The sequence below is a fragment of the Helianthus annuus genome, chromosome 8, assembly GCF_002127325.2.
Source record: "Helianthus annuus cultivar XRQ/B chromosome 8, HanXRQr2.0-SUNRISE, whole genome shotgun sequence".
Taxonomy (NCBI): domain Eukaryota; kingdom Viridiplantae; phylum Streptophyta; class Magnoliopsida; order Asterales; family Asteraceae; genus Helianthus; species Helianthus annuus.
Window position 1 is genome coordinate 71,733,442 of NC_035440.2, and position 23,885 is coordinate 71,757,326.

At 38.0% G+C, this 23,885-nt stretch overlaps 2 protein-coding genes and 2 long non-coding RNA genes across 5 annotated transcripts; 2 read left to right on the forward strand and 2 right to left on the reverse strand.

Annotated features, from left to right (window-relative positions):
- Positions 1-521: 521 nt before the first annotated feature.
- LOC110873033 lies at positions 522-8,779 on the reverse strand. Its single transcript, XM_022121948.1, has 4 exons — positions 8,513-8,779; positions 2,513-2,708; positions 1,777-1,863; positions 522-829 (listed from the first exon to the last, which is right to left on the reverse strand). The coding sequence occupies exons 1-4, from the start codon at positions 8,728-8,730 to the stop codon at positions 695-697; spliced, it is 636 nt and encodes a 211-aa protein (XP_021977640.1). The 5' UTR covers positions 8,731-8,779; the 3' UTR covers positions 522-694.
- Positions 2,736-3,454, forward strand: LOC118481334. Its single transcript, XR_004865540.1, has 2 exons — positions 2,736-2,828; positions 2,900-3,454. It is a non-coding gene; the product is annotated as an uncharacterized LOC118481334 (long non-coding RNA).
- LOC118481335 lies at positions 5,884-8,267 on the forward strand. Its single transcript, XR_004865541.1, has 2 exons — positions 5,884-7,641; positions 7,713-8,267. It is a non-coding gene; the product is annotated as an uncharacterized LOC118481335 (long non-coding RNA).
- A 1,372-nt stretch (positions 8,780-10,151) lies between the features above and the next one.
- Positions 10,152-13,929, reverse strand: LOC110873034. 2 transcript variants are annotated; one of them, XM_035976795.1, is made up of 7 exons: positions 13,599-13,929; positions 13,486-13,527; positions 13,185-13,304; positions 12,204-12,436; positions 11,411-11,447; positions 10,524-10,581; positions 10,152-10,409 (listed from the first exon to the last, which is right to left on the reverse strand). In XM_035976795.1, the coding sequence occupies exons 1-7, from the start codon at positions 13,746-13,748 to the stop codon at positions 10,330-10,332; spliced, it is 720 nt and encodes a 239-aa protein (XP_035832688.1). In that variant the 5' UTR covers positions 13,749-13,929; the 3' UTR covers positions 10,152-10,329. The 2 variants fall into 2 exon arrangements, with proteins under 2 accessions (XP_035832688.1, XP_021977642.1); XM_022121950.2 differs by having other exon boundaries at positions 10,157-10,409; positions 13,185-13,301; positions 13,599-13,862.
- Positions 13,930-23,885: the final 9,956 nt, after the last annotated feature.

Genomic DNA, 23,885 nt, shown 5'->3' on the forward strand with positions numbered 1-23,885 from the left:
CTTAAAACAATATTTACTTTCGGTCTGTAATAATTAAGAATTTGAGTTGTCGGAACAGTTCCCATATTGTTTAGTTGATTTCTATGATAACTTGTTATTATTTGGGACACGGTATGGGACGTGTTATATAACTGAATTGTATGATAGTTGTTGTGGAAACTTCTGAACAATCTGTTTCGCTCAGTGCCGCGCCCCGATGATTCCGCCATCGGTTGGGGTGTGACACTAAAGGTTTGGCTCATAATTTGAACTTTGAACTAAAGGTTTGGCTCATAATTTGAACTTCGAATCGTCAAAAATCAGAACAAAAAAAAAAAAGGGTAATTGCACGGTACCCCTGACCGCGGAAGGGTTCTCCCTTCCCAGGCTAGCACACCACATAGCTGCCTGGCGGTGAGTCCCCCAACCGAGTGTACATCAGGTGCGCTTTTTATTACGCAGACGACCGGAGTCGAACCTGAGTCCCCACGGTGTATGCAGGGTGTGGTGGCCACTGGGACACCCCAAGTGGTTAAAAAAAAAAAAATCAGAACATAAACCACACAAAAATATCGTTTCTCATACAAACGAGAACATGAAATCATCCTTCCGATGATCAAAACATATACAATGTTCGATCTAACTAGTACATTAAATCAAAGGTTAAACTACCAATAACCTTACAATACTAGTTGCTAGATTTCCATAATCATAATCACCGCTTCCTCTTCTTTTTGCTGGATTTAGTATCAGTGTTTGATGATTCTTCAACTTTGGCTCCAATGGCAGAACTCCATAAAGCTCTTTCTACATCTGAGGGTGTGAACACATCCCCTTCGGCACTTAATTCCTATACAAGAGAATGACGCAAGAAACACAGTAAAAAAGTGATATTGCCAAATGTGATTATGAATAATATTACGGTGGCAATTTCATATACACTCCTACACCGTCATATTTTCTTTAAAGAAGATTAACGAGATATGAACAGCTGAAAGGGTGTTTTGATTTTCAGTTTTTTATGTTCCGATGAGTCTGCTTCTATTAGCCAACTGTTTAGGGGTCAAGTAATACGAGTTACAATAAAATCTAGAATATTGTAACCAAATTTGAGAATGATTATTACAAATTCAAACAACAAAAGCACATCCAAACAGCATTTCCTCATCATCGCGGTTCCATAAAACTATCATATTTAGATTATACAATATCACACAATGACTCTCAAAATGCAAATCCAAATACCCCCTTAATAACTTCAGTCTACTATTTCCCATAGTTATTAAAGGCGTTAGCGCACTCAAGGCGCATAGGTCTCGCATGGGGCCTAGGCGCAAAAAAAACGCGGGCCTGAGAAAAAAAAAAAAGCACACAGCAAGAAAAACTTAAAAATATTTTTATATAATAGAAAATTAATACTATTCTTCAAATAAAATAAAACTAAAGCTAGTATATAACATTTAATATCGTCTATTTATTACCAAAAGTTATAAAATGCTAGTATATTAGTGTAGAAAAATAGTTTTCATTAGATAAAAGTATAAATGTAGCTGGAATCTTGCCAGAATTTAGAGAATTTGGCCGGAAACTCTACAGAATCTAAGAATCTCGCTGGAATATGCGCATGAACCATCACCCAAAGAATTAAAGCACAATTGCCTCGCCTTGCTAGGAAAATAGGAAATTGGGCCTCGCCTTGTAGAGAGCAAGATTTAAATGCTTGGAATGAAACTATGCTATGCAATTAATCATCCATGACAGGAACAAGGCAAAGATTCAGATAAATCGAAAACTAACCTTTGCTTTATCCTGAAGCTTGTCAACAAACAAGAGGTATTGTTTCAAAGTATAGTCTTTAGAGTTGCCAAGAGCTGCCACCATTGCCTTTAAACAAAGAACAGTAATCATGTTGCCTCTGTTCATTTCATGAAAGTTGTAACCTTGGTTTTAAAATGCATATCCGATGTGTGATGCGCAATGCGTGAAGCGCACGCATCACGTGTGTGAGGTGTTCTTTATTCAATAATACTAAAAAAAAATATAGAGCTAATATTTTAACTTGTGAACCTTAAAACTATGCAGTTAATATCGGTGATATATCGGTCATATCGGTCCCTTAGTAAAATATCGGTCAAAATATCGGTACCGATATTATCGGCGATATTGACCGATATATCACCGATACTTGACCGATATAACCGATATATCACTGAATTATTGGTGTTAAATTGTTATATATATAAATTCTGCATTATATTAAAATAAAATTACCGATATCCCACCGATATCTCACCAAGATAACCTATATTTCAAATATCGGTCCTTGACCGATATCCGATATTTTATCACATTAAGATTTGTTCTCTTCATCTTTAGTAAGATTTGTTCAAATACTAGTCAACTGCATAAGGCGCCACATTAGACCACATCATCTGATGCGCGCATCACGGAACCTCAACACATGATGCAGTCCCATCATTGCATCATGTGATGCACGCATTTTAAAACCAAGGTTGTAAGTGATAATCCGTACCTCATCAGACATAAAAGGAGCAACATCCGGAGCATAAGCAGCCAAAACAGCAGACGCAGTTGCCGGACCAACGCCTTTCAACACCGTCAGCTCCGAAACCGCTTTAGAAACCTCCGGTAACGCTTTAAACGCCTTCTCAGAAGCCGCTTTCACAGTCTCTTCGTCTATAGACGATACAAAATCCAGCAACCTAGGTCTACAATGTTAAAAGAATGTTAAAAAATATCATTCATATGTTGCACAAATTATTAGTTATATTGTTACAAGTTGTTGGCCTAGTTGTAATAACAGGTGCAACAAATTGAGGGACCTGGATGTAAGTTTCTTTGGAGTCGGTTTATTAATGATAATTGGAGGACCAAAGTGTAACTTCATATGTTTGCACAGATAAGAAGCTTCTGGTCAGTTCATTTATGGAGATTTAACCCCCAAATTTCTTTCATCACTCTATCTCTCAATTACTAGCCTACATACGTATTACACACTCTGTTCGTTCAAGGCAAGTTGGTCTGTCGCAGTGATGGTTTGATGGAGATTCTTTATGAATCTTGTTCGGTTATTGATCATCAATGGTGGTTCCCCTAATTCTCATTACTGATTCTCAATATGGTTCTTTCTGCATCTTGTGAGAATTTTAGGGTTATTTATTTGGTATTGTTGAAGGTTGTGAGTAGTCTCTCGGTTGTATATTGTGAGAGATTGTCTTCTAGTTTTGATAATCATCGGTGGATGGTTATCCAGTTGTTGTTTGTTCATTTGTTGTTTCATCTCTCATATGTCAAGAGAGATTCAATTTCTGAGTATGATGATCATCAGAGGATGATCATCGCTTGTATTTCTGTATTTTTTGTATTAGATCTTACATAAGTAAGATCTAGGGTTTGGGGGGTGTTTTTTTGGTTTGGGTAAAGATAATAAAAGTTTTGTCACAGTTTTGTCGCTTCTTTTCTGTTATGTGTTGTTTTGTATGATGTTCTTCTCATTGTGGTTCATCCAGTAGCGTATTTTGTTTGTTCTGTATAAACGACTCGTGTATTGTTGAATATTTTGGATAATATCGCTTTGGTTTGGACAAACCGTTTGAAATCCTTTAGTTTTTTGACATGGTATCAGAGCCATAAGGCTCCGATTCTGTTGTTCTTCCGCTGTAGTCATGTCCTGTTAGTATAATTAGGGTTTGTATTTTGAAACCCTAGGTTGAGCTATTGCTCTCGAGTCTGTCTTTTGGGTTTCGTTGTGTAGTGTTTTTTTTTTTTCCTTTTTTTGATTTTCTTTGCATGGACTGTTTTGATCTTCTTCTTGGAGTGTGCAGGTTCGGATCTGGTGAGATCTATTTGGTTTTTTTTTGGTGAAACACAAATCCTAGTTAGGGTTTGTTGGAGGTCAAGGAGGAGTCCTACCATCTGCTGTTTCTCAAGACCTGTATTGGTCTCTGAACTCTAGAAGGTTCAGAGCAAACTAACCAGATGGTTTTGTGTGTGTGTATTGATCAGTTCTTGTAGTTCTCGAAAACTACAGTTCTGATCCATTTTCTTTGGAAGCTTTGCACCCACTGTAAGTTCATTCCAATCTTTTATCTTTGTTATTTTCTGTTTCTGCATCATTTTGTTCTGAGTCTAGGCATTCCCTGTTTACCGGACTAGTCGGGCCGGCACTTGATCGAGTCTACTTGATACCTGTTGCATTGTCCTGTTCTGTGCATTTCTGGTTGTTTCTGTTCAGTGTTCTTGCAGGGGTGTTGTATTTGTTGTCTATACTTCTTGTCATTTTTTGTGTTTTTAGGTCTTATATGAGTAGTCGTGGCTCCTGAGTAAAGGCTTGTCCAGGCACCATAGAGTGACGAACCTGGAATCTGGTCCCTGACTCAGTTTCGCCTTGGGTTTGTTGTCTGTCTGTTAACTTGTGTTCTACTGCTTATATAGTGTTTATTTATTATTATTTTTTTTGTCTTGGTTTTACATGCTAAATTGTTTTTGTATAGATCCATAAAAGCGTTAGTAGAGATCTTATGTTCATTAACTCTATGTTAGGGTACACTGTTTTTTGTGTGCATTATGTGTGTGCATTTATTACTTGTTTTTTGTGTTTTGATGTGATCTATGATGCGCTTCTTTAGAGCTTGCTTGTTGTACTTGATGGTTTGCCTGGGTTTGAAATTCATCGTTGTGAAGTGTCTTGTTTTCTGTTATAGATTTTTTTTTTTGGTCTTGTTCATTTGAGTCTTATTGTTAATTTGATTAGTTTGTTTATAATCATGGTGTTCATGCCCATACTCTAGTATTAGATTTTGTCATATTCATGAGATTGGTTGTTTTTATATGTGGAAGAGTTCTCTCAGACATGTTGTTCTTTGTAATTGACTCGTCACATAGGTAAACCATATGTCTCATTTTTCAATTCTGGTTCAGTGGTGTTAGTTTATTTTTTTTTCAAATGTCATTTCCTTAGAGTGATACTTCTTTAGTTAGTTATCAGTATACTGACATGATTGAAATAAAAAATTTTCTTCTTGCCATCTGTGAGCTTTAACAACATTTGTTTGATGTTTTAATGCTAAAAAATATATTGTTCTTTTCGTAGTTGCCCTCTAAAATGCTGTTTTTTTTATTAAACTTCTTAGATCTCCTGTTCTTTTATGGTCATAATTGTAATTATTGAATGTGATTTTGGAAAATTTTTTGAGACTTCAATGCATGGAAGGTTGTAGCTGAAATTAAATCTGTTATTTTATCCGAAAATGGTGTTTCATTAATAAAAAAAAATAGTCAAAAAGGTAATTTTGTGAATCATACATATGATTCATTTAAGCGTTTATAAATTTTGTCACTGTTTACAAGAAGATTAGGATATATTTTGTTAATGCTTTAACATGAAATTGCTAAGGTTCTTATTAGTGCTCAATTGTTCAGTGTTTAGTCTTTGTTAGAAGTGTTATTTGTATTGTGAAAAAGAAGGTTATAAATTGGATAGTTAAGGTGTGCAATTTCATTTGTTTGATAAATGTGGATGTCTTATCGTTCTTGATTTGTTCTAGACAGATGACAGTGCTGTATATTTTTATTGTGAATAGTTTTTTTTTAGTTTATATGAGTTTTATGTCTTTCACTGTATAGACTAGTTTTTATTTGGAATCTTTTTATTGGCTTGTATGTCTGTTTTTTCTTTGACTCGGATCATTGGTGTTGATTACATTGAGATTATTTGAGTTTATAAGTATTTGATTTGAATGGCAAAATGGAACCATGTTGTTTTTTAGTAGAGTTCAAGAAAATCTAAGTGTTCTTTGATGATAAGTTGTCATGTGATGACAACTCGTTTTTTGGTGAAGAAAGGTTTTTTTCTTATTTGCTTCACATATATATTGTCTTCTGTATAACGGGTTTTCAAACTCATCAAAAGTTTTCAATAAAAACTTTGTTTGGATTTGAAATTTAGCAAGTTCTGTTTTTTCACTGTTTGCTAGGTCCTCATCCTATATGTCCGCATAAATGTAGGATCTTGTGTTCTTTAGTCGAATGTTTTTTTAACTATAAGTTTGGTTTTCGTTGTTGAACTGTGTGGTTTGCAAACTGAACTGTTTTTTTTTCAAGATATTGACAACTGTGTGTATTTTCTATGAGGGAAAAGTGTACTGGTTGAAACTGTGTATACCTTCAGAAGTTTTTACGTTGTCATTATGTTTTCTTACACGTAGAATTGTGTGATTGTCAATTCTATCAGGTTTCTTTGTCTTGGATCATGTAGTTTGTTTTTGTCTTAAACATGTTGTTTTTCTGGTCTATATACCATATTGTTTGTAATCTTGAAGTATGGTTAGTTGAACCGTGTGGTTTACGTATTTTAACCCATAGTATTGTCAAGATTATATTTGAATATGTTTGACAGCTTTGTATGTTCTCTCGTGTGTGAGATGTTTATTTTGATTGAAGAGTCAAGTGACATTTTTTCAATCAGAGTTGGTTATTGCTATTTGATGCTCATGTTTGCAAGTCCTGTCTTAGTTGTGAAAGTCGTGTGACTTTATGTTTGTCAGATGTGTGTCTGATAGTGTTATGCAATCATATGCTTATGTGATTTAGTATTTGTTGTGAAGTTGTAGAAAAAAAGCTTTTTTGTTTTATTCAAATTAGTCTTTGAGTTCTTCGCAAGTATTGTCTTTCGGTCTTGGTTCTGAGTTCTTAGAATCGTGTGATTCGTTGTTCTCAGTCTTTGTTCTGAGTTATGTGTCTCGTGTGAGATATATTTGTTCTGGTTACAAATTGTGTAATTTTGTGTTTTTGTCAGGATTTGTTTGGCTGTGTCTTATAGTCATGGTTCTTGAATGTATGTGATGTTAGCCTTGTACTTTTCTCTTGTGTAAGAGATGTGTTTCTGGTTGTTTATTATGCCAAAATATGTGTAGGCTATCATCGTTGTTGTCTGGTGTTCTTAGTCATAACAGTTTATCTGTTTTGTTGACTCTCTGTTATAGAGGGTTCTTTGGTTTGTTGGTATTTGTGTTTTTTCGTCAAAGAATCTTTTATCTCGTCTTGTAGTTTGTCTGAATTCTTAGTATGTCTGTGTTAAGACATTGGTTATAGAAGTCCAATTCTTTGATTTGTTTCTCTATGATGTTGTGTTAGCCGTAGTTTGGCTATTAAAATCTAGTAAAAGTGCTATATGAGTTTCTTTGAATCTTGTAAAAGTGCTATATGAGTTTCATGTGGGGACTAAACACTTGAAATAGAATTGGAATTTGTTGAAAAAAATTGTCTGTAGTTGTTATGTGTAATAAGTTGGAAATGGTTAACATGCATAGTATATGAATTATGGGGGCATGTTGAAAGTATAAGATTAATTCATATACTATACAGTTGTTAGTTATGTTTGTCACTTTGGACTCATGTCATGTTTGGTGCAAGTTGTTACAACAACTGGCATTCCGAGGGGGCTATATGAAAATTATGGAGGGCTGTGATCATCCTTGTGGATTTTAGTGTAATTTGATTGGTGAGCACATATGAATGAAGGGGGAATGTTAAAAGAATGTTAAAAAATATCATTCATATGTTGCACAAATTATTAGTTATATTGTTACAAGTTGTTGGCCTAGTTGTAATAACAGGTGCAACAAATTGAGGGACCTGGATGTAAGTTTCTTTGGAGTCGGTTTATTAATGATAATTGGAGGACCAAAGTGTAACTTCATATGTTTGCACAGATAAGAAGCTTCTGGTCAGTTCATTTATGGAGATTTAACCCCCAAATTTCTTTCATCACTCTATCTCTCAATTACTAGCCTACATACGTATTACACACTCTGTTCGTTCAAGGCAAGTTGGTCTGTCGCAGTGATGGTTTGATGGAGATTCTTTATGAATCTTGTTCGGTTATTGATCATCAATGGTGGTTCCCCTAATTCTCATTACTGATTCTCAATATGGTTCTTTCTGCATCTTGTGAGAATTTTAGGGTTATTTATTTGGTATTGTTGAAGGTTGTGAGTAGTCTCTCGGTTGTATATTGTGAGAGATTGTCTTCTAGTTTTGATAATCATCGGTGGATGGTTATCCAGTTGTTGTTTGTTCATTTGTTGTTTCATCTCTCATATGTCAAGAGAGATTCAATTTCTGAGTATGATGATCATCAGAGGATGATCATCGCTTGTATTTCTGTATTTTTTGTATTAGATCTTACATAAGTAAGATCTAGGGTTTGGGGGGTGTTTTTTTGGTTTGGGTAAAGATAATAAAAGTTTTGTCACAGTTTTGTCGCTTCTTTTCTGTTATGTGTTGTTTTGTATGATGTTCTTCTCATTGTGGTTCATCCAGTAGCGTATTTTGTTTGTTCTGTATAAACGACTCGTGTATTGTTGAATATTTTGGATAATATCGCTTTGGTTTGGACAAACCGTTTGAAATCCTTTAGTTTTTTGACATACAATCAATCAACAAGTTCAAACACAAAATCAAAGCACACAATACAATACAATGAATGAAGTTAAGTAAGTAAGTAAGAAACCTCCATTTTCCGCGAGTGAGCTTCCATTTCATGAGGTTTGAGAGCTCTGGGGTGGTGATATAGGGGTTAGGGTTTCGTTTGTGGATGATGGATGGTAGTTGTTTGGTATAGAAGTGATCTAGAGATGCGAGATCTGGTTTGTTGAGGGACTGGATTCTGCTATCGTACGCTGATAAAGCTACCTTCCATTGATTCACGTCGGAGACCTTCAACTCCATCTCTGGGTTTCAAGGGAGGGGAGGGAGTTTCAAATGAAGAATATTTGGGGGTAACTTATTTAGCGCATGTTTGGCTAAGTTTTTTGAAACAATTTATTGACTTATTGGCTTTTTTAAAACTCATAAGCTTTAAAATGGTGTTTGGCAATGAGGGTGTATGTGAGGGGGAAAAGTGACTTTTCCAAAAAGTCACTTCACCCTGACTTTTCAAAAAGCCAATAAGTCAATAAGCTGTTTTCAAAAAGCTTAGCCAAACATGCCCTTAGCAAAGCCGCTGATTTCAAAAATATTTACCAACACAGGTAGCTAGCTGTTTTTTTAATTTAGTTAAGGGTGGTAGGAGTGGTTAAACATTTGAGAGTGGCAAACTAAAAAATCAATCAATGAGAGTGTGTCATGTCAAAGGGGTAAACTATGCTCAAAAGTGTTGTCAATGGTTTAGACACTTGATGAAGTGGTAAATTATTTAAAAAAAAGGAAAAAATGTGTGATTGGTTGAGATTGGAATGGACCCCACCCACACTACCCTCTCTCTCTCACATACACACCCTTTGCCGCACCCACACCGGACACCCTAAAAAATGCTCGCCAATGATCTCTGCATCATAATCTTTGGTGTGACTGTGCACATACTTTCCTTCTTCGATATCATAATCTTTTCCAAGCTAGCCTCGCACCTAAACCTATATATACACATGAAAATTCCAACCAATAAATACCCAACGAGTAATGGACCGGCTATGTGACAGGATTTTGCAACCATGTATGGATATGCGATTAGCCATACCCAGCACATGGGCCATATCACCACCCCTTACAGTTGCCCATTATTCATTAGAAAACATGAAACTTTATGTCGTGCTCAGGGCAATTCCAATGTTTTTGAAGGCCCTAAGCGAACTATAAAGTCGGAGCTCTATTGAATTTGTATAAAAAATCAGCAATTGAGATTTGAGACATTGAATATCATAGAGATGATTTTTCCTAATGTCAGCCCTAATTTCATCCCATCCGCAATCAGTTTCACATTGGTTACTTAGAAGACACCGCAAGTAACAAGGGTTGGTGTGTTGCGGCGCTGCTTCTTGTTTCTGGAATGAAGTGCACAGACAGTGTGGACTCCTGGAGTAAAATCCTAAGTTTAGGCCGAGAAACGTTGTTTAAATGAGTTAAAACCTAGTCTAATATATAAAAAGAAAAAAAAAATAAAGGCACTTATTATGGGTGACCCCAGCCTTTGCATAGGTTGATAAGCCTAACGGCCGTGCTTCAACGTGAAAAAATCGTAATCGTACTAAAAAAAGTAGAATCATACGGCCAAAATCAGAAATGAATAAGCGGATACATCGTTTGTAAACATCAAGCGGTGAACGACATTTGTTGAATATTTTTACATGTTTTAAAATCTCAAAATAACCAAATTTTGGGTTCTGAATAACGGTTTTATTTCTGCTAACCCTAGAACAATCAAATAATTAGTTTTGTACCCTTTTGCACCTCTATAATCTATACCATATTCATCACTAGTTTAACAACACAACACAAAACAAATACATATACAAATTATAAAAATAATAATTACACTAATCTATAAACTGTCTAAATGATATTATTCTTTCTTTCAGATTTAATGGCCTCATAAGAAGTCATAATTTCCTTGAACCTTGCTTCAGCAACCTCTGCAAACAACACCAAACATCCTTATATTAATATCAATTCCTTAATCAACCAAACATCATCCTATTTTGTGTTCATGAGTAGTGTTTGCATGGAAGTAAGTAAGTAGTTGGCACCTTTGTTTTCCTGATTTTGATCAGGGTGATATTGCTTTGCCTTGCTCCGAAATGCAGTCTGCATCGTGTACAACCAACCAACAACCAACACTATTCAGTATGTAACACATTAATAGCTTGAGTAGCGGCTCAACCTATTTCAGGGCCTCAAAATTAATTATAATTTCAGGCCTTATACATAATATATTAGCATAACAATCATCCCATTTATCTAGTTTTATTAATTTACTATAATAAAATAAAGAGTTAAAATGTCATTTTAGTCCATGTGGTTTGGGCCATTTTGCCATTTAGTTCAAAGGTTCCATTTTTCACCTGTGGGTCCAAAAAGGTTTCACCATTGCCATTTTAGTCCACTGGGTTAACTTCATCCTTTTTTTCTGTTAACGAGAAAGACAATTCAGTCATTTTATATGCAATTCTGTTAACTAGAAGAGCACTTCGGCCATATAAAATGACCGAATCGCCCTTCTCGCTAACAAAAAAATTGGATGAAGTTAACCTAGTGGACTAAAATGGCAACGGTGAAACCTTTTTGGACCTACAGGTGAAAAATGAAACATTTGGACTAAACTGGCAAAATAGTCCAAATCATAGGGACTAAATTGGCATTTAACTCTAAAATAAATAATTTATAGTTAGCAAAGTTTTATAAACTAGTTTATATGCATGCATATACATATTTCTAGATAAATTAGCTTTATGTAATACAAATTGTTGAGTAAATAATCAATTTCTTCTAATAGATTTATGAAAATTGTGAACATAAGAGAACTTAGAAAAATATCATTCATGAGAGAAGAAAATGATGTAAAGAAAATATCATATAACATAAATGGATTAACATAAATGGATCACTACTGCAAACATCAAACAATTTTGCTTACCTTAATTTCATCATCCGTGTATGGCGTTGTCCTCGACCTATTGGCAAGAAAAAAAGATGTAGAAATATATAAATGAGCTTGGTTTTTGAAAGAAAAAAGAGACTATAATCTAAACTAAAGTATTCACATAATTAGATAACTAACATAAATAACATAATTCAGACTTTTCGTTCTTTAGAATTACTTAAATTATGAATTTTCAAAGTTTTATGCTTTTACTTAATCATCATCATCATCATACTCAGTAAATCCCACCAATAGCAAAGCTATGGTAGGGTCCAAGGAGGGTAGATGTAGACAGTCTTACCTCTACGCCGTAGGCATAGAGAGGCTGCTTCCAGTGAGACCCCCGGCTCGATTGTAGTTTTGTATCAAGCCTTGGACCTAAGACACATAACACTCAAACAATCAGGACAGAGACTGATTTGTGCATGTACCCCGTGTCTTTCAGCTATCAACGTCACCACATGATGCATTGATTAACCATCCGCCGCTTTTAACGTTATTTTCACGAAGTTATGCTTTTACTTAATGTGAAATTCAATTGTAGTTTTTCGACTACATAGCATAACTTTTATCTCAATAAAACAGGGTAATATTTTGCCTAACTCTGTTTTATGAAGGAGGCATTAAAAGAAGATTTATGTCATTGATCTTAGAAGATTATACTCAGCAGAAGACTCTTTTATCTGTGACTAGATAAAGTATTATTCTAGTATCTAATCAAAACAACATTAATCAAGCAACACCAACAACGTATGTATTAATGTTTCCATAGGGAAGATGTACCTACCTGGCGAGACCCAAAACGGCATAGTGATGAGACAGAGAATAATTTGCAGGGGTATGAGTAGTTCCCTTGTAATTACTCCAATTCCCATAACTTGAATCGGTTTTCCAATACCAATCGTCACGTTGAAAATGTTGATGGTATTCCCAATAACTATCATCCCTCCACCTCTCATATCCCCTTCTGTGCTTCATCTTCTCCCTATTGAACACACTTTGCATTCGCCTTATACGCTCCTTTATAAACACAAAACCAGCATCAAGAACTCAAAACCATAATAAATAACTTCTTTTAACATTCTAGGTGCATCATCATCATCATCATCATCATCATCATCATCATCATCATACTCGGTAAATCCCACCAATAGCAAAGCAAGGGTAGGATCTAAGGAGGGTAAGATGTAGACAGCCTTACCTCTACCCGTAGGAATAGAGAGGCTGCTTTCAATGAGACCCCCAGCTCGATAGTAGTTTTGCATCAAGCCTTGGACATAAGGCACATAACACTCGGCAATCGGGACAAAGACCGATTAGTGCATGTACTCTTTTGCCTTTCAGCTATCAACGCCACCACATGATGCATGATTAACCATCCTCAGCTTTTAACGTTATTTTCAATTAGTAAAATAACGTTAAAATTAGTGCACTTTCACTTTTGCCCCCCAATGGCCCACACATATATACATTATATGCGCATACCGCAAGCGGGGCGTAAAATGTTTAAATTATACGCAAGCAAATTGGATTTTAATAATCCAAGGTATTACCCACTGGCCGATAATTATTCATACCAGCAATGTAAGCAATGTCACTCTTAACTTTCAGCCCTTAATGAACAATTGACTGCTTTTTATCCCAATCACAATGTCATAAAACGACATAAATAAAAGTTAAGGGTGTCACTGCCCTGGTCACATTACCAGTATGAATTACTTTATATGGAATCGACGTAAAACATATACAAAAAGATACACATACACACCACTCTCTCCATCTCTTCTTCTAACTCCTCCCGCAGCCGTCGAGCATACCTTCTCCTAGCTTCATCTTTAACTCCTGTTCTCGAATACCCGCCACCCGAACCGCCTTTAAACGCTGCCTGTGACACGGTAAACGTAAACTTCCACAACAAAACATTAACCAATTTAAACACACAACCCCTTATCACCATTCACACAAATCCAAAAATCCCCATCTGGGTTCACAAAAAGATGCAATTTTTTTCATACCCATATAACAAAGATCATTCTCAACTTCAATCAAAATCTAAAACAATCACATACCTGAGAATGAAACCAATCAACCGACCTTCTCAGCTGCCCAATCTATCAAATCGTTCAAATAATATTTCAATTTCAAATATTTAACAAAAATATAAAATAAAATAAAAACATACGGCGAAAGTGGTGGCGGTGGCTCCGATAACTCCGAATATGAGGATGCCCCAAAGTTTCATGTGTTGTTGATTTTGATTGGGAGTTGAATACGGCGTCGTTTTTGTAGGTTTAGGGTCGGTGCCATTGATGTTGGTTTGTTCAGAAGACATTAGAGAGTTTGAAGAAGTTTTGAGAAAAGAAAATCATAGTTGTTGCATGTGAAGGTTGTTTGTTCGATGATCGCCGACTTTATTGAGAGAGTGGTTGTGTTGAAAGTTGTCTCCGACTTTATTTGGAGAATGTTGATTTGTGTACGTGGTCGATTTGTGCTCGGATGGCCAGATGGGGGCAATTTTGGTGATTTTTCTTCTTTTAACCATAAACATGTGTTACTACTCTATCGATTAGGATCAAATACAAAGGATCCTAAGTGGAAGAAGGATTTATAGAGTGACAAATGTCCAATAACCTAAAAAATCCCACTACACAAAAAAAAAAACCACTACAAAAAAAAAAAAAAAAAACCTTAAACATCCACCACCACCAAAAACCTAAAACCACCCCCACCCCCCCCCCCACATCACCCACCCTAAAAAAAAAAAAAAAAAAAAAAATTTTTTTTTTGCCGAGGGGGTGGGGGTTTAGGTTTTTGGGTGGGGGTGGGGGTGGGTGTTTAGTTTTTTTTAGATTTTTTTTAGGTTTTTGGGGGGTGTGGGGGGGGTTAGGTTTTTTTAGGTTTTTTTTGAGGGGGGGGGGGGGTTAGGTTTTTTTTTAAGTTTTTGGGGGGTGGGGGGTTTAGGTTTTTTGGGGGTTTTTTTGGTGAGGTATAGTTTTTTTTTGTTTTTTTTTTTGCCGGGTGGGGGGTTTAGGTTTTTTGGTTGGGGGGGGGGGGGTTAGGTTTTTGGGTGGTGGTGGGGTGGGGTGGGGGTGGGTGTTTAGGTTTTTGGTGGTGATGTAGTGGGTTTAGTTTTAGGTTATTGGACACTTGTCACTCTATAAATCCTTCTTACACTTCTTACAATTAGAAGCCTTTGTAGAATAACTTGACCTACTACTCTATCGCCAAGAAATTAACCACAAAGAGGGGATTTCTAACATCTTATAAAGCAATGGATTAGAAATGATTGGTGTTAGAATATGACTGAACCAATACATGTAATCTTGTGATAACTTTTTGTCCTCATACATCTAAAATACTATATGGTAGTGTTTGGTATGGAGAAATAACAGTCGTAATGGAATAGACTAATACAAAGGAATGAAGAAAAGGGTGTTTAATTAGTCAATGGAATAGAATAACGCATTTCATCATCCTCATGTTTTTTTTCTTTTTATCCCATCTTCTCTTGCACCCTTCATTAACAAGACCACAACCCACCACGGTCGCCACCACCCATCAGTTGCCGCCACCCGCAACCCGCCACCGCCTCCACCGCCACCTGACGGCCACCATTGCCGCCGCCACCCACCCACCACCATTGCCACCCACCACTGCCTTCGCCGCCACCAGCCATTACAAACAAGTCCTTTAATTGATAATCGGCTAGTATCCAAAGTATATGCAACTAACAACTTCATATATTTACGATGCAAAATTTACAACTAATGACATTACTAAAAGTGTAAGTAAACGAACTTACCTCGTTCTTGAGCCTTTTGTTGTAATCCGGGACTTGCTCCTTCTTCTTTCAATCCTACGCATAATCCATCCTTATTTAGATTATGTCATTCGTTTACATAACACTTATATTCACGTATCATTCGTATTTCATATTACGATTCACAATATATCAAGTTTCGTATTTTCCTTATGCAAGACATTATTTCACAATCCATTCAAAACTACTTAGATTATCATTGGGGCATTTCATCAAACACTTAATGTGCGTACCACATTTTATGCATCATGTACAATTGTCCTATGCACAAATCTACTAGTAAACCACACAACTCATTCAATCAACTAACTTCACATAATTCATTCATCCTACAATATGATTATCTAACAATATTTTGGTACATATGCATTTATCTATCAAAATCACTCAAATTATACAATTACAAGATCATCATACTACTAGAACAAATGGATTTCAACTCAAATCTTCAATACAACCAATTTTCCAAGCATATGTCATCTTCTATATGGTGAATCTAACTCATACACAAGTTCGATTTTATAAAATTTCACGGATTGATTAAACCCACTTCATCAGGAAACATCAAAACACAAAATTTAACTTACCTTTTGTTCAAAACACTTAGGTTAAAGAGTAATTAAGCTCATGCATTCAATTTTTGTCCAAAACCATCTCTAATTTGCTGAATTCTTGTGATCAATTGAAGGAGAAGGGTTTTGTTCTTTCCCCTGCCCCCTTCTCACGACACACACACACCCACCAGCAGTGGGTTTATTTTTCATTTTTTAATTATCACATTTTTACATATTCATCCCTCATAATTACTTTTGTTGTCATTTTTGCATATTTTTTAAAGTTTATAAACTTTCATCATATTTATTAAACTTAATTAATCAATTTAAACATTTAACACCAAACTAATCTATTATGCATTTTTTGGGGTGTTACATAAAACCCAACAAACCATTGTGTGTCCCATCGCATTGCGCGAGCACCCCACTAGTGTTTATAATGAAAGAGGGAGTAATGACAAAAGAATCATTAAGAGATAGAGAAATCTTAATGGATATAACCAATGTATGTAACACCCTGCTAGTTGCGGAAGCGTGTTACGTGTGACGTAAGAAATGTAATCATTGCATCCAATGATGTAAACAAATATAAGTTAACAACGATGCCATATGGATTGATTTTGTGACAACTCACTCAAAACCAGGTATCCGTACGACCTAATTAACTATTAATTGTTGCCTAATTACTGTGCTTGACTGAGATTCCTGATAAACTGCTACTTGATTTTTGATACATGTACATGTCTGCATCATACTTTGATTTCCGTCACTACATTACTTAATTACCGAACTTTAGTGACAAACATGATGCACAAAAGCACAGTAGCATTTGAACGGATAACCTATTGAACATGCTGATATAGCCAGCACCAGGCAAATACTGCCTCTAAAGGCCTGTATGAGCCAGAAATATTTTACTACACCCATAGTGTGTGTAGGTATACAAGGGTTGTATGATTACGTCTCTAGGAATAAGATACAGAGATTGGATGTGCCTAAAACGTACCTTAAGCACGAAACACAGCACTTTTATCAACACACTAGCTTCTAGCTACTTAATAAAGTGCCAAAACATGAGAAATTATTCCTGACACTTTGCAGAATAAATTGTGTCGCTAAAAATATTATTTATGACGCTTAAAAGATTACTTAAGCACTTTAACGGATTACTATCCAACCGAACAACCGGACAATACCCGGAGCATAAAAATATTACCATAAATATTATTGGCATTTTTCTGAGCCAGTTAGGGTCCCTGATTTCCCTAACACCCGCTTTTTAACGCATTAAACAACTAACGGGGTTAGACCTTAAAGTTAACTCACTTAACTTAACTAAACTGTAACTGAACGATCGAGACCCAACCGGGCGACCCCACCCCCCTTGGGCCGGTTCCATTGGGATGGAACTAGATGGTACACCTTTTTGAATTTTATATTGGAGTTGTGGATATCTAGACGTCTCGAGAACCGATGGAAGAAAGCCTTGATTTTCTCTATATATACTCACACTCTCACACACACAAACACACACACTAAATCAACAACACTCTCTCTCTCTCTCTTGTGCTCTCTCTCTCGGCCGAACATAGCCACAACCATCCATCCATTTTTCGGTTCGTGTCTCTCCATTCCAAGCATATACTAGTGACGGGGATCACCTACAACGGAGCTTGGAGCAAACGGAAGTGGAAGGACCTCGCCGCATTGCTTTTATCCACGCCATTTTCGACTAGATTCTTCCCTAGCCCCGAGCTAGAGGTATATTGTTTAAAACTCGTTTTTAATCGTATCTAAAGTGGTTAAAAGGATTTTTGACGGTTAAAAATCGGTAACCCATCTCTTGAATCTAAAAAGTTTACTAAAACATGAAAATCGTTGGATAAAAGGTCATGTCGCGTGTAAATGTCGTAGTATTTGAATATGTTGATTGTTAAAGCCCGATCTATGATGTGGTGGCTCTCATCATCGTTTAACCCGACTTTGTTAGGATCACGTATCTTAACATAAGCTTGTTTCTAGCGGTGCGAGGGTTAAAAGGTGAAACTCCACCACACGGGAAACATGAACTTGTGTAAAAGTGTTTTGACGCGTGAAATAGTATTTAAAACGAGCCGATCTACGTATGTACAAGTGGTATATTCGTAGAACCGGGTGTTGAGAAAATCATGTTTTATAAAAGTGGATAACATGTTAATAAAAGATGATTTCTATAAACTACAAGTATAAAAACACTTGTGAAACGAAAAATCCGACAAAATAACAATTTTTATAAAAATTGTCGGAAGTTGTAAAGAGTGATTTGTTCCAAAAACGGGGTTTTTGCAAGACTAAACTATTTTATACATAGATCCACTAAATATAACGAGATCTACATAATAGTTTTAGAAAAACTACAAGTTCATGTAATATTGTGATTTTACATAATAGTCTACGAGTTTAATGTGTTGAAACTAGTTTGAAGTATCGGAAAATGATTTGGTTGATTTGAAGAATTGTTGAAATGATTTTGTAAAAGAAAATGATACGCTTGAAAGCGTGGCCACCTCCAGTTACAGGGGAAACTCTGGCGAAATTTTTCTAAAATCTAACACTTAGAATTATTTACAAGTGTTAGACTACTTTTGACATATTTACAAAACATATTTCGCCATGACTTTATTTATTAAATAATCGGAGGTGGGGTTTTCACAAAAATAAACGTGATAAATATTTATTCGATAAATATATTTCTCACAACACTGTTTATGATTATTTTGTGAAAATATATAAATATTATTTTTAGAGTAAAAATAATATTTACTAACTTTTTCGAACCCAAAATAATACCAACGCCTTCACGACAAACATATAAGTTACAACGGTAATTGCTATTACCACTTAATCGCCAAAACGTAACTTACGCTTTATTCGGAAATATTCATAAACGCATGTATTGTCAACGTATTATTTTGGAAAGTATTATATGAAGAGAAAATATATTATTTTTTTGAGAAAAAATAATTATATTTTGGGAATGAGAAATAAAATATATTAAGTGAGACTTAATATTATAAACACACATGTATTTAAATCCCCCATCCTTGGGAAGGAAAGAAAATTATCAAGTATATACACGGAGTGGTTGTCTAACCGTTTCCCAAAAATATAAACTATGAAGCTAAAGCACGGCCATCCGTCTAATAGAATTAGCACATGTAGGTCGTTGCGCAGCACTTGGATATTTGGATTACTTGATATTGTGACGCACTCACAGTGAGTTCATGTCCCCCTTTTCTCTTAACTGTTTTCAGTTTTATAAACTGCGGGGGTGAAATACATGTTACAATGATTATGATTACTTACACATGGTATGGTTAGCGTAAGGAGGGTTACTTTTAGATCATGTGAATGGGTAGGCGTACACTTGAGGTCATTAATCCTCAGGGTAGGACCGAGGGGCAGGAGCGGTAGATCTATTTGGGTGTAGCGAGCCCAGTCCCAGGTCCAGCATAACGGACCTTGGGATGACTTTGTTCCCGACGCATAAATTTGCTAGGTTTGAGCCTTCCTACTTGCATTTACACATATCAATGGCCTTGCAAACCATTGGTGATCTCTTTTTCCTTATTTGCTACATACCAGGGTTTTTGATAAAGATAAAGGTTTATTTACTCATTTTCGCATGAACTCGCTCAACATTATTGTTGATTTTTCAACTTACATGTATTTCAGGAAACTAACGATCTGGCGCGGTATGGCTTGTTTTCCGCTGCATTAGGCCCGAGGTCATCCAGGGTTCGAGACTTGTGACTCTTTCCTGGACAAGTCACAGTCTCCGAACTGTGTTTATTTTAAGTTTGTGGTTGTAATGTTTAGACGAGTTTATGGTTGTCGGGTGTTTACCCGTTAAGACAATGTTTTACTATTTTATTTTAATGGATGATCTTGCATATTTTTAATTCATATAGCTTGTTATGATTAAGCTATGGTATTAAGAAGTCACACCAAATTAACCACGCTTCCGCAAAGCCAGGGTGTGACAGCTTGGTATCAGAGCTCTGATCATAGCGAACTAGGATTCCTTCTCGAGTCTAGACTATGATCATTAGGGCTCTCACGAAAACATTTTTCTGCATACCACTTAAGTCCAGATCCAAAACCTTTTTATAAACAAATGTTGAGCATATTTTATTATTTTTAGGCTCAGTCTGGGAGGCTGAGGCTCGGTCTGGGAGGCCGAGGCTCGATCTAATGGATCGAGGTAGTTGGCTAGTGGGACTAGGGAGTCAGTCTGGGAGGCTGGGAAAGTTTGCTAGTGGGACTAGGGAGTCAGTCTGGGAGGCTGGGAAAATTGGCTAGTGGGACTAGGGAGTCAGTCTGGGAGGCTGGGAAAATTGGCTAGTGGGACTAGGAAGGACAGTCTGGGAGGCTGGGAGGCTAGTGGGACTAGGAGAATTATGTGATTATTATTTGGTAGCTTATGTGATTACCTGATTTACTGATTATTTGTGCATACTTGTGATTGTGTTACAGACACATGGATACATCAGATACCGGAGACTCAGATACTACTGGACCTCTACCCATGGTGTCGGATGACATTGTGTCATCGGAGCATGAGGTGCATACCTCAGATTATACGAGCACAGATGATGACGACTTCCAGCCGTTCGCTCTACCCGACGGCATTGATGAGCATACTGATGACTCCTTGCCCTTCGCTTTACCCGAGGGTGCCTATGAGCCTATTGATGGCGATCCTGCTGAGTATCTTCCCCTTGTTGTGATTCCAGCTCCGATTCCTCTTGCTTCTTATCCAGCACACGAGCTATTACTAGACGCCGAGGCTGACGGCGACATTGATCTCTACGAGGACGAGCCTTTTGAGGACGAGGTTCCTGATGCAGCCCCTTTACCCGCTGGCGGTCTCTTGATGATTGCTGATGCCCCAGCTGGAGACTCGCCCGTCCACTCACCAGTCCCGGACTCTTTTGAGTCTGTGGCTTCTGCTCCGTCTCACGAGGTGAGCATTCAGCATTTTGTTCATGACTCGGACCCTGACCAGGCATCTTCTGCCGCCCCTATTCCGAGTTTCGCTTTTGAGCACGATGATATTGAGGATTCCGATCCTGTTTTCCCTCCAGGATTTGATCCTGACCGTGATATTGAGTATGTTCATATGGACCAGCTTGTAGAGGACCCTGTTGATCCTGCTGACCCTATCGGTCCCATTGATCCAGACTTTGATTTTGATATGGCGTTTGACGACCCGGAGCCTGCCATAGCCCCAGAGCAGGCAACTGCTTTCGATCCTGTACATGAGCATGGCTTGGTGCATGCTGATGTTCCTGTCGATCCTGTTTTGGCTGACCCGCCAGTTGGCGATCTTCCTGTTGATGACGTCCCTTTGTTAGCTGATGATCATGCTGTTGATCCTTTTGTTGACCCACCTTTGATTGCTGACGTCCCTGTTGACCATCATGTTGATCATGTTGATCCTGTCATTGCTCCTTTTGATCCTGTACCCATTGAGCCTGAGCACGTTTTACTTGCAGAGCATATGGATCCACCTGATGAGGAGGCTCAGCACGGTTGGATACCGGCTGACGAGGATGTTCCACCGCTTCCACCACATCACACTGAGGCACATCATACTGATTTTTCGTTTCAGATCCCACCGTTTGTACCTCCAGCAGGGCCTGGAGAGGGCTCTTCAGCCCACCCTTTTGGGCACATCCCGATGCCTATGCCCTTCATGCCTCAGGTGACACCTGTTCCATCTTCTGTTCATGTAGCACCATTCGATCCCACCAGCACGCCACTGCTTTGGTCATCTTCCTCACCGATGCCACCCACTGATCCATATCATCCATTCCATATGGGATATACCATTGAGGACGTCTTGATGTCCTTTGTCCATCAGCACGATTCCCACACACAGCGACTCCAGGAGCTCGAGAGAGCTCAGCTATCTTTTGGTCCATATCTTGGTCAGACATCTTCATCTTTTCAGCCTTTTCGATCATTACCTCCTGACTTTGCTGCCCGACTTACGACTATGGAGCAGCAGATTGCATCTGTTATTCGCACTCAGCAGGCGATGGAGGAGGATTGGCTTCACTTACGCCGCTTACTCTACACTCACTTTCCCCCTCCTCCACCCCCATCCGCATAGGGCTCATTGGTACCATAGTGGTAGGCGATGGTGAGACGACCGCGATTGTGACTGCACAGCCTTTTGGAGACCATCTGACGATACTGATTTTTGTTGATATTTGTTGATGTACTGGATGTATGTGACACTGAGGTGATATTGTTTTTGACAGGGGTGATGTAGCCCTATTTGATTTGTGATTGTATGATACAGTGACATGCTGACACACTTGCTACACTTTATGGTCTCGATATATAACAATCGCCGTATTCTCACCATATCTGTTTCGCATGATTGCTTATTTATGTTTTGGGACATGGGATGTTGTATGTATGATATTTGCAACATGGGATGTTGGGACATGGGATGTTGTATGTATATGATATTTGTAACATGGGATGTTGGGACATGGGATGTTGTGTGTGATATTGATGACATGAGATGTTATATGCTATTACTATTACTATATATATGATTATTATGGCCTAATCGACGTACGCATCTTTAGAAAATGGCACCCAGACGTCAACCTCAGCCGATGCCCACTACTCCTGAAGAACTACAGCAAGTTATTGCTGCCGCCATTGCTCAATATGCTGCCTCGCAAGGAGGACCAAGCGGAAGTAGCTCGAACATTAACGGCAACCAAAATCCTACTCATGGTAACCCTAGTCATTAAGAACATACCGTGACCTGAATGGATTCCTTTAGCAGATGCTAATGCCGTTCCTATGATGTAATGTATGTGCAGGGTGCACCTACAAACAATTTTTGGACTGTAAGCCCATAAACTTCGACGGCACAGGTGGTGCTGTTGCTTTCATCCGCTGGGCAGAGAAGACAGAGTCCGTACTTCGCATGAGCAAGTGCGCTGTGGATCAGCAAGTCACTTACATCTCAGGGCTATTTGCGGATGGAGCCCTATCCTGGTGGAATCTACAGGTCCAGACCCTTGGCGAAGCCGCAGCTTACGCACTAACCTGGACAGAGTTGAAAGAGCTTATGCGCAAGAAGTACTGTTCTCGTGCTGAAATTCAGAGGTTAGAGACCGAATTCTGGCACCTAAAGATGGAAGGTTCGAAGATAGCTGAATATGTTCAGAGGTTCCACGATTTGTCGCACGTGGTACCCTATATGGTTACACCGGAGTTCAAAAGGATTGAACGCTTCATCTGGGGATTGGCTCCTCAGATAATCAGCATGGTGACTTCTTCCAAACCTGCAACCATCACAGAAGCCATTGATCTAAGTGTGGCTCTCACCGAAGAGGCGATTCGGTTGAACAAGTTCGATGAGATTGAACCCAAGAAAAAGGAGACTCATGTGGAGCCATCTGGTGGTAATAAGCGAAAATTTTCGAGTTTCAAGCAAAGCACCGGGGCGGTGGTCAAGAAGGGAGAATCGAATGCGCCAGCTCATGATTCAGCTGGTGGTAGAAAGAAAAGCAAGGGATACATGGGTGCGCAGCCCAAGTGCAATTTATGCCAACGACATCACTCTGGTCGTTGTGGGTTGAAAGTTTGTGAAGCATGTGGAAAGGTTGGCCACCTGAAGGAGACTTGTTGGACCACTGCTGGCCGGGGAGGTCAAGGAGGAAATGGGAATAACCGTGGGGGTAATGGGAACCGCCCACAAGGAAATCGGGGAGGTGATGGAAACCGTGTTAATCATGCTAACCAAGCAGGCACAGTGAACCGAAACCAGGGAAACCACCAAGTTGGAAACAATGGTGGGAACGGGCAGAGGCCCGGATGTTTCAATTGTGGAGATCAAGGGCATTTCAAGAGGAATTGCCCAGAATTAACCCAGGCACGCGGAAGAGTGTTTAACATGGAGGCCAGGGAAGCACGCCAGGATCCCAACGTTGTCACTGGTACGTTCCCTGTAAACCAACGCTATGCATCCGTTTTGTTTGATACTGGTGCCGATTATAGCTTCGTATCGCTAGAATTTAGAAAC

What these genes read in the sequence shown, in the direction of transcription:
- LOC110873033 (XM_022121948.1), bottom strand. Translation starts at nt 8,730, where the DNA reads ATGGAGTTGAAGGTCTCCGACGTGAATCAATGGAAGGTAGCTTTATCA. An exon ending in CTCACTCGCGGAAAATGGAG is followed by an intron (nt 2,709 to 8,512) that starts GTTTCTTACTTA and finishes TTAACATTGTAG; the next exon opens with ACCTAGGTTGCTGGATTTTG. An exon ending in AGCTTCAGGATAAAGCAAAG is followed by an intron (nt 830 to 1,776) that starts GTTAGTTTTCGA and finishes TCTCTTGTATAG; the next exon opens with GAATTAAGTGCCGAAGGGGA.
- LOC110873034 (XM_035976795.1), bottom strand. Translation starts at nt 13,748, where the DNA reads ATGTCTTCTGAACAAACCAACATCAATGGCACCGACCCTAAACCTACA. An exon ending in TTGATTGGTTTCATTCTCAG is followed by an intron (nt 13,305 to 13,485) that starts GTATGTGATTGT and finishes TTTACCGTGTCA; the next exon opens with CAGGCAGCGTTTAAAGGCGG. An exon ending in ACACGGATGATGAAATTAAG is followed by an intron (nt 10,582 to 11,410) that starts GTAAGCAAAATT and finishes TACACGATGCAG; the next exon opens with ACTGCATTTCGGAGCAAGGC.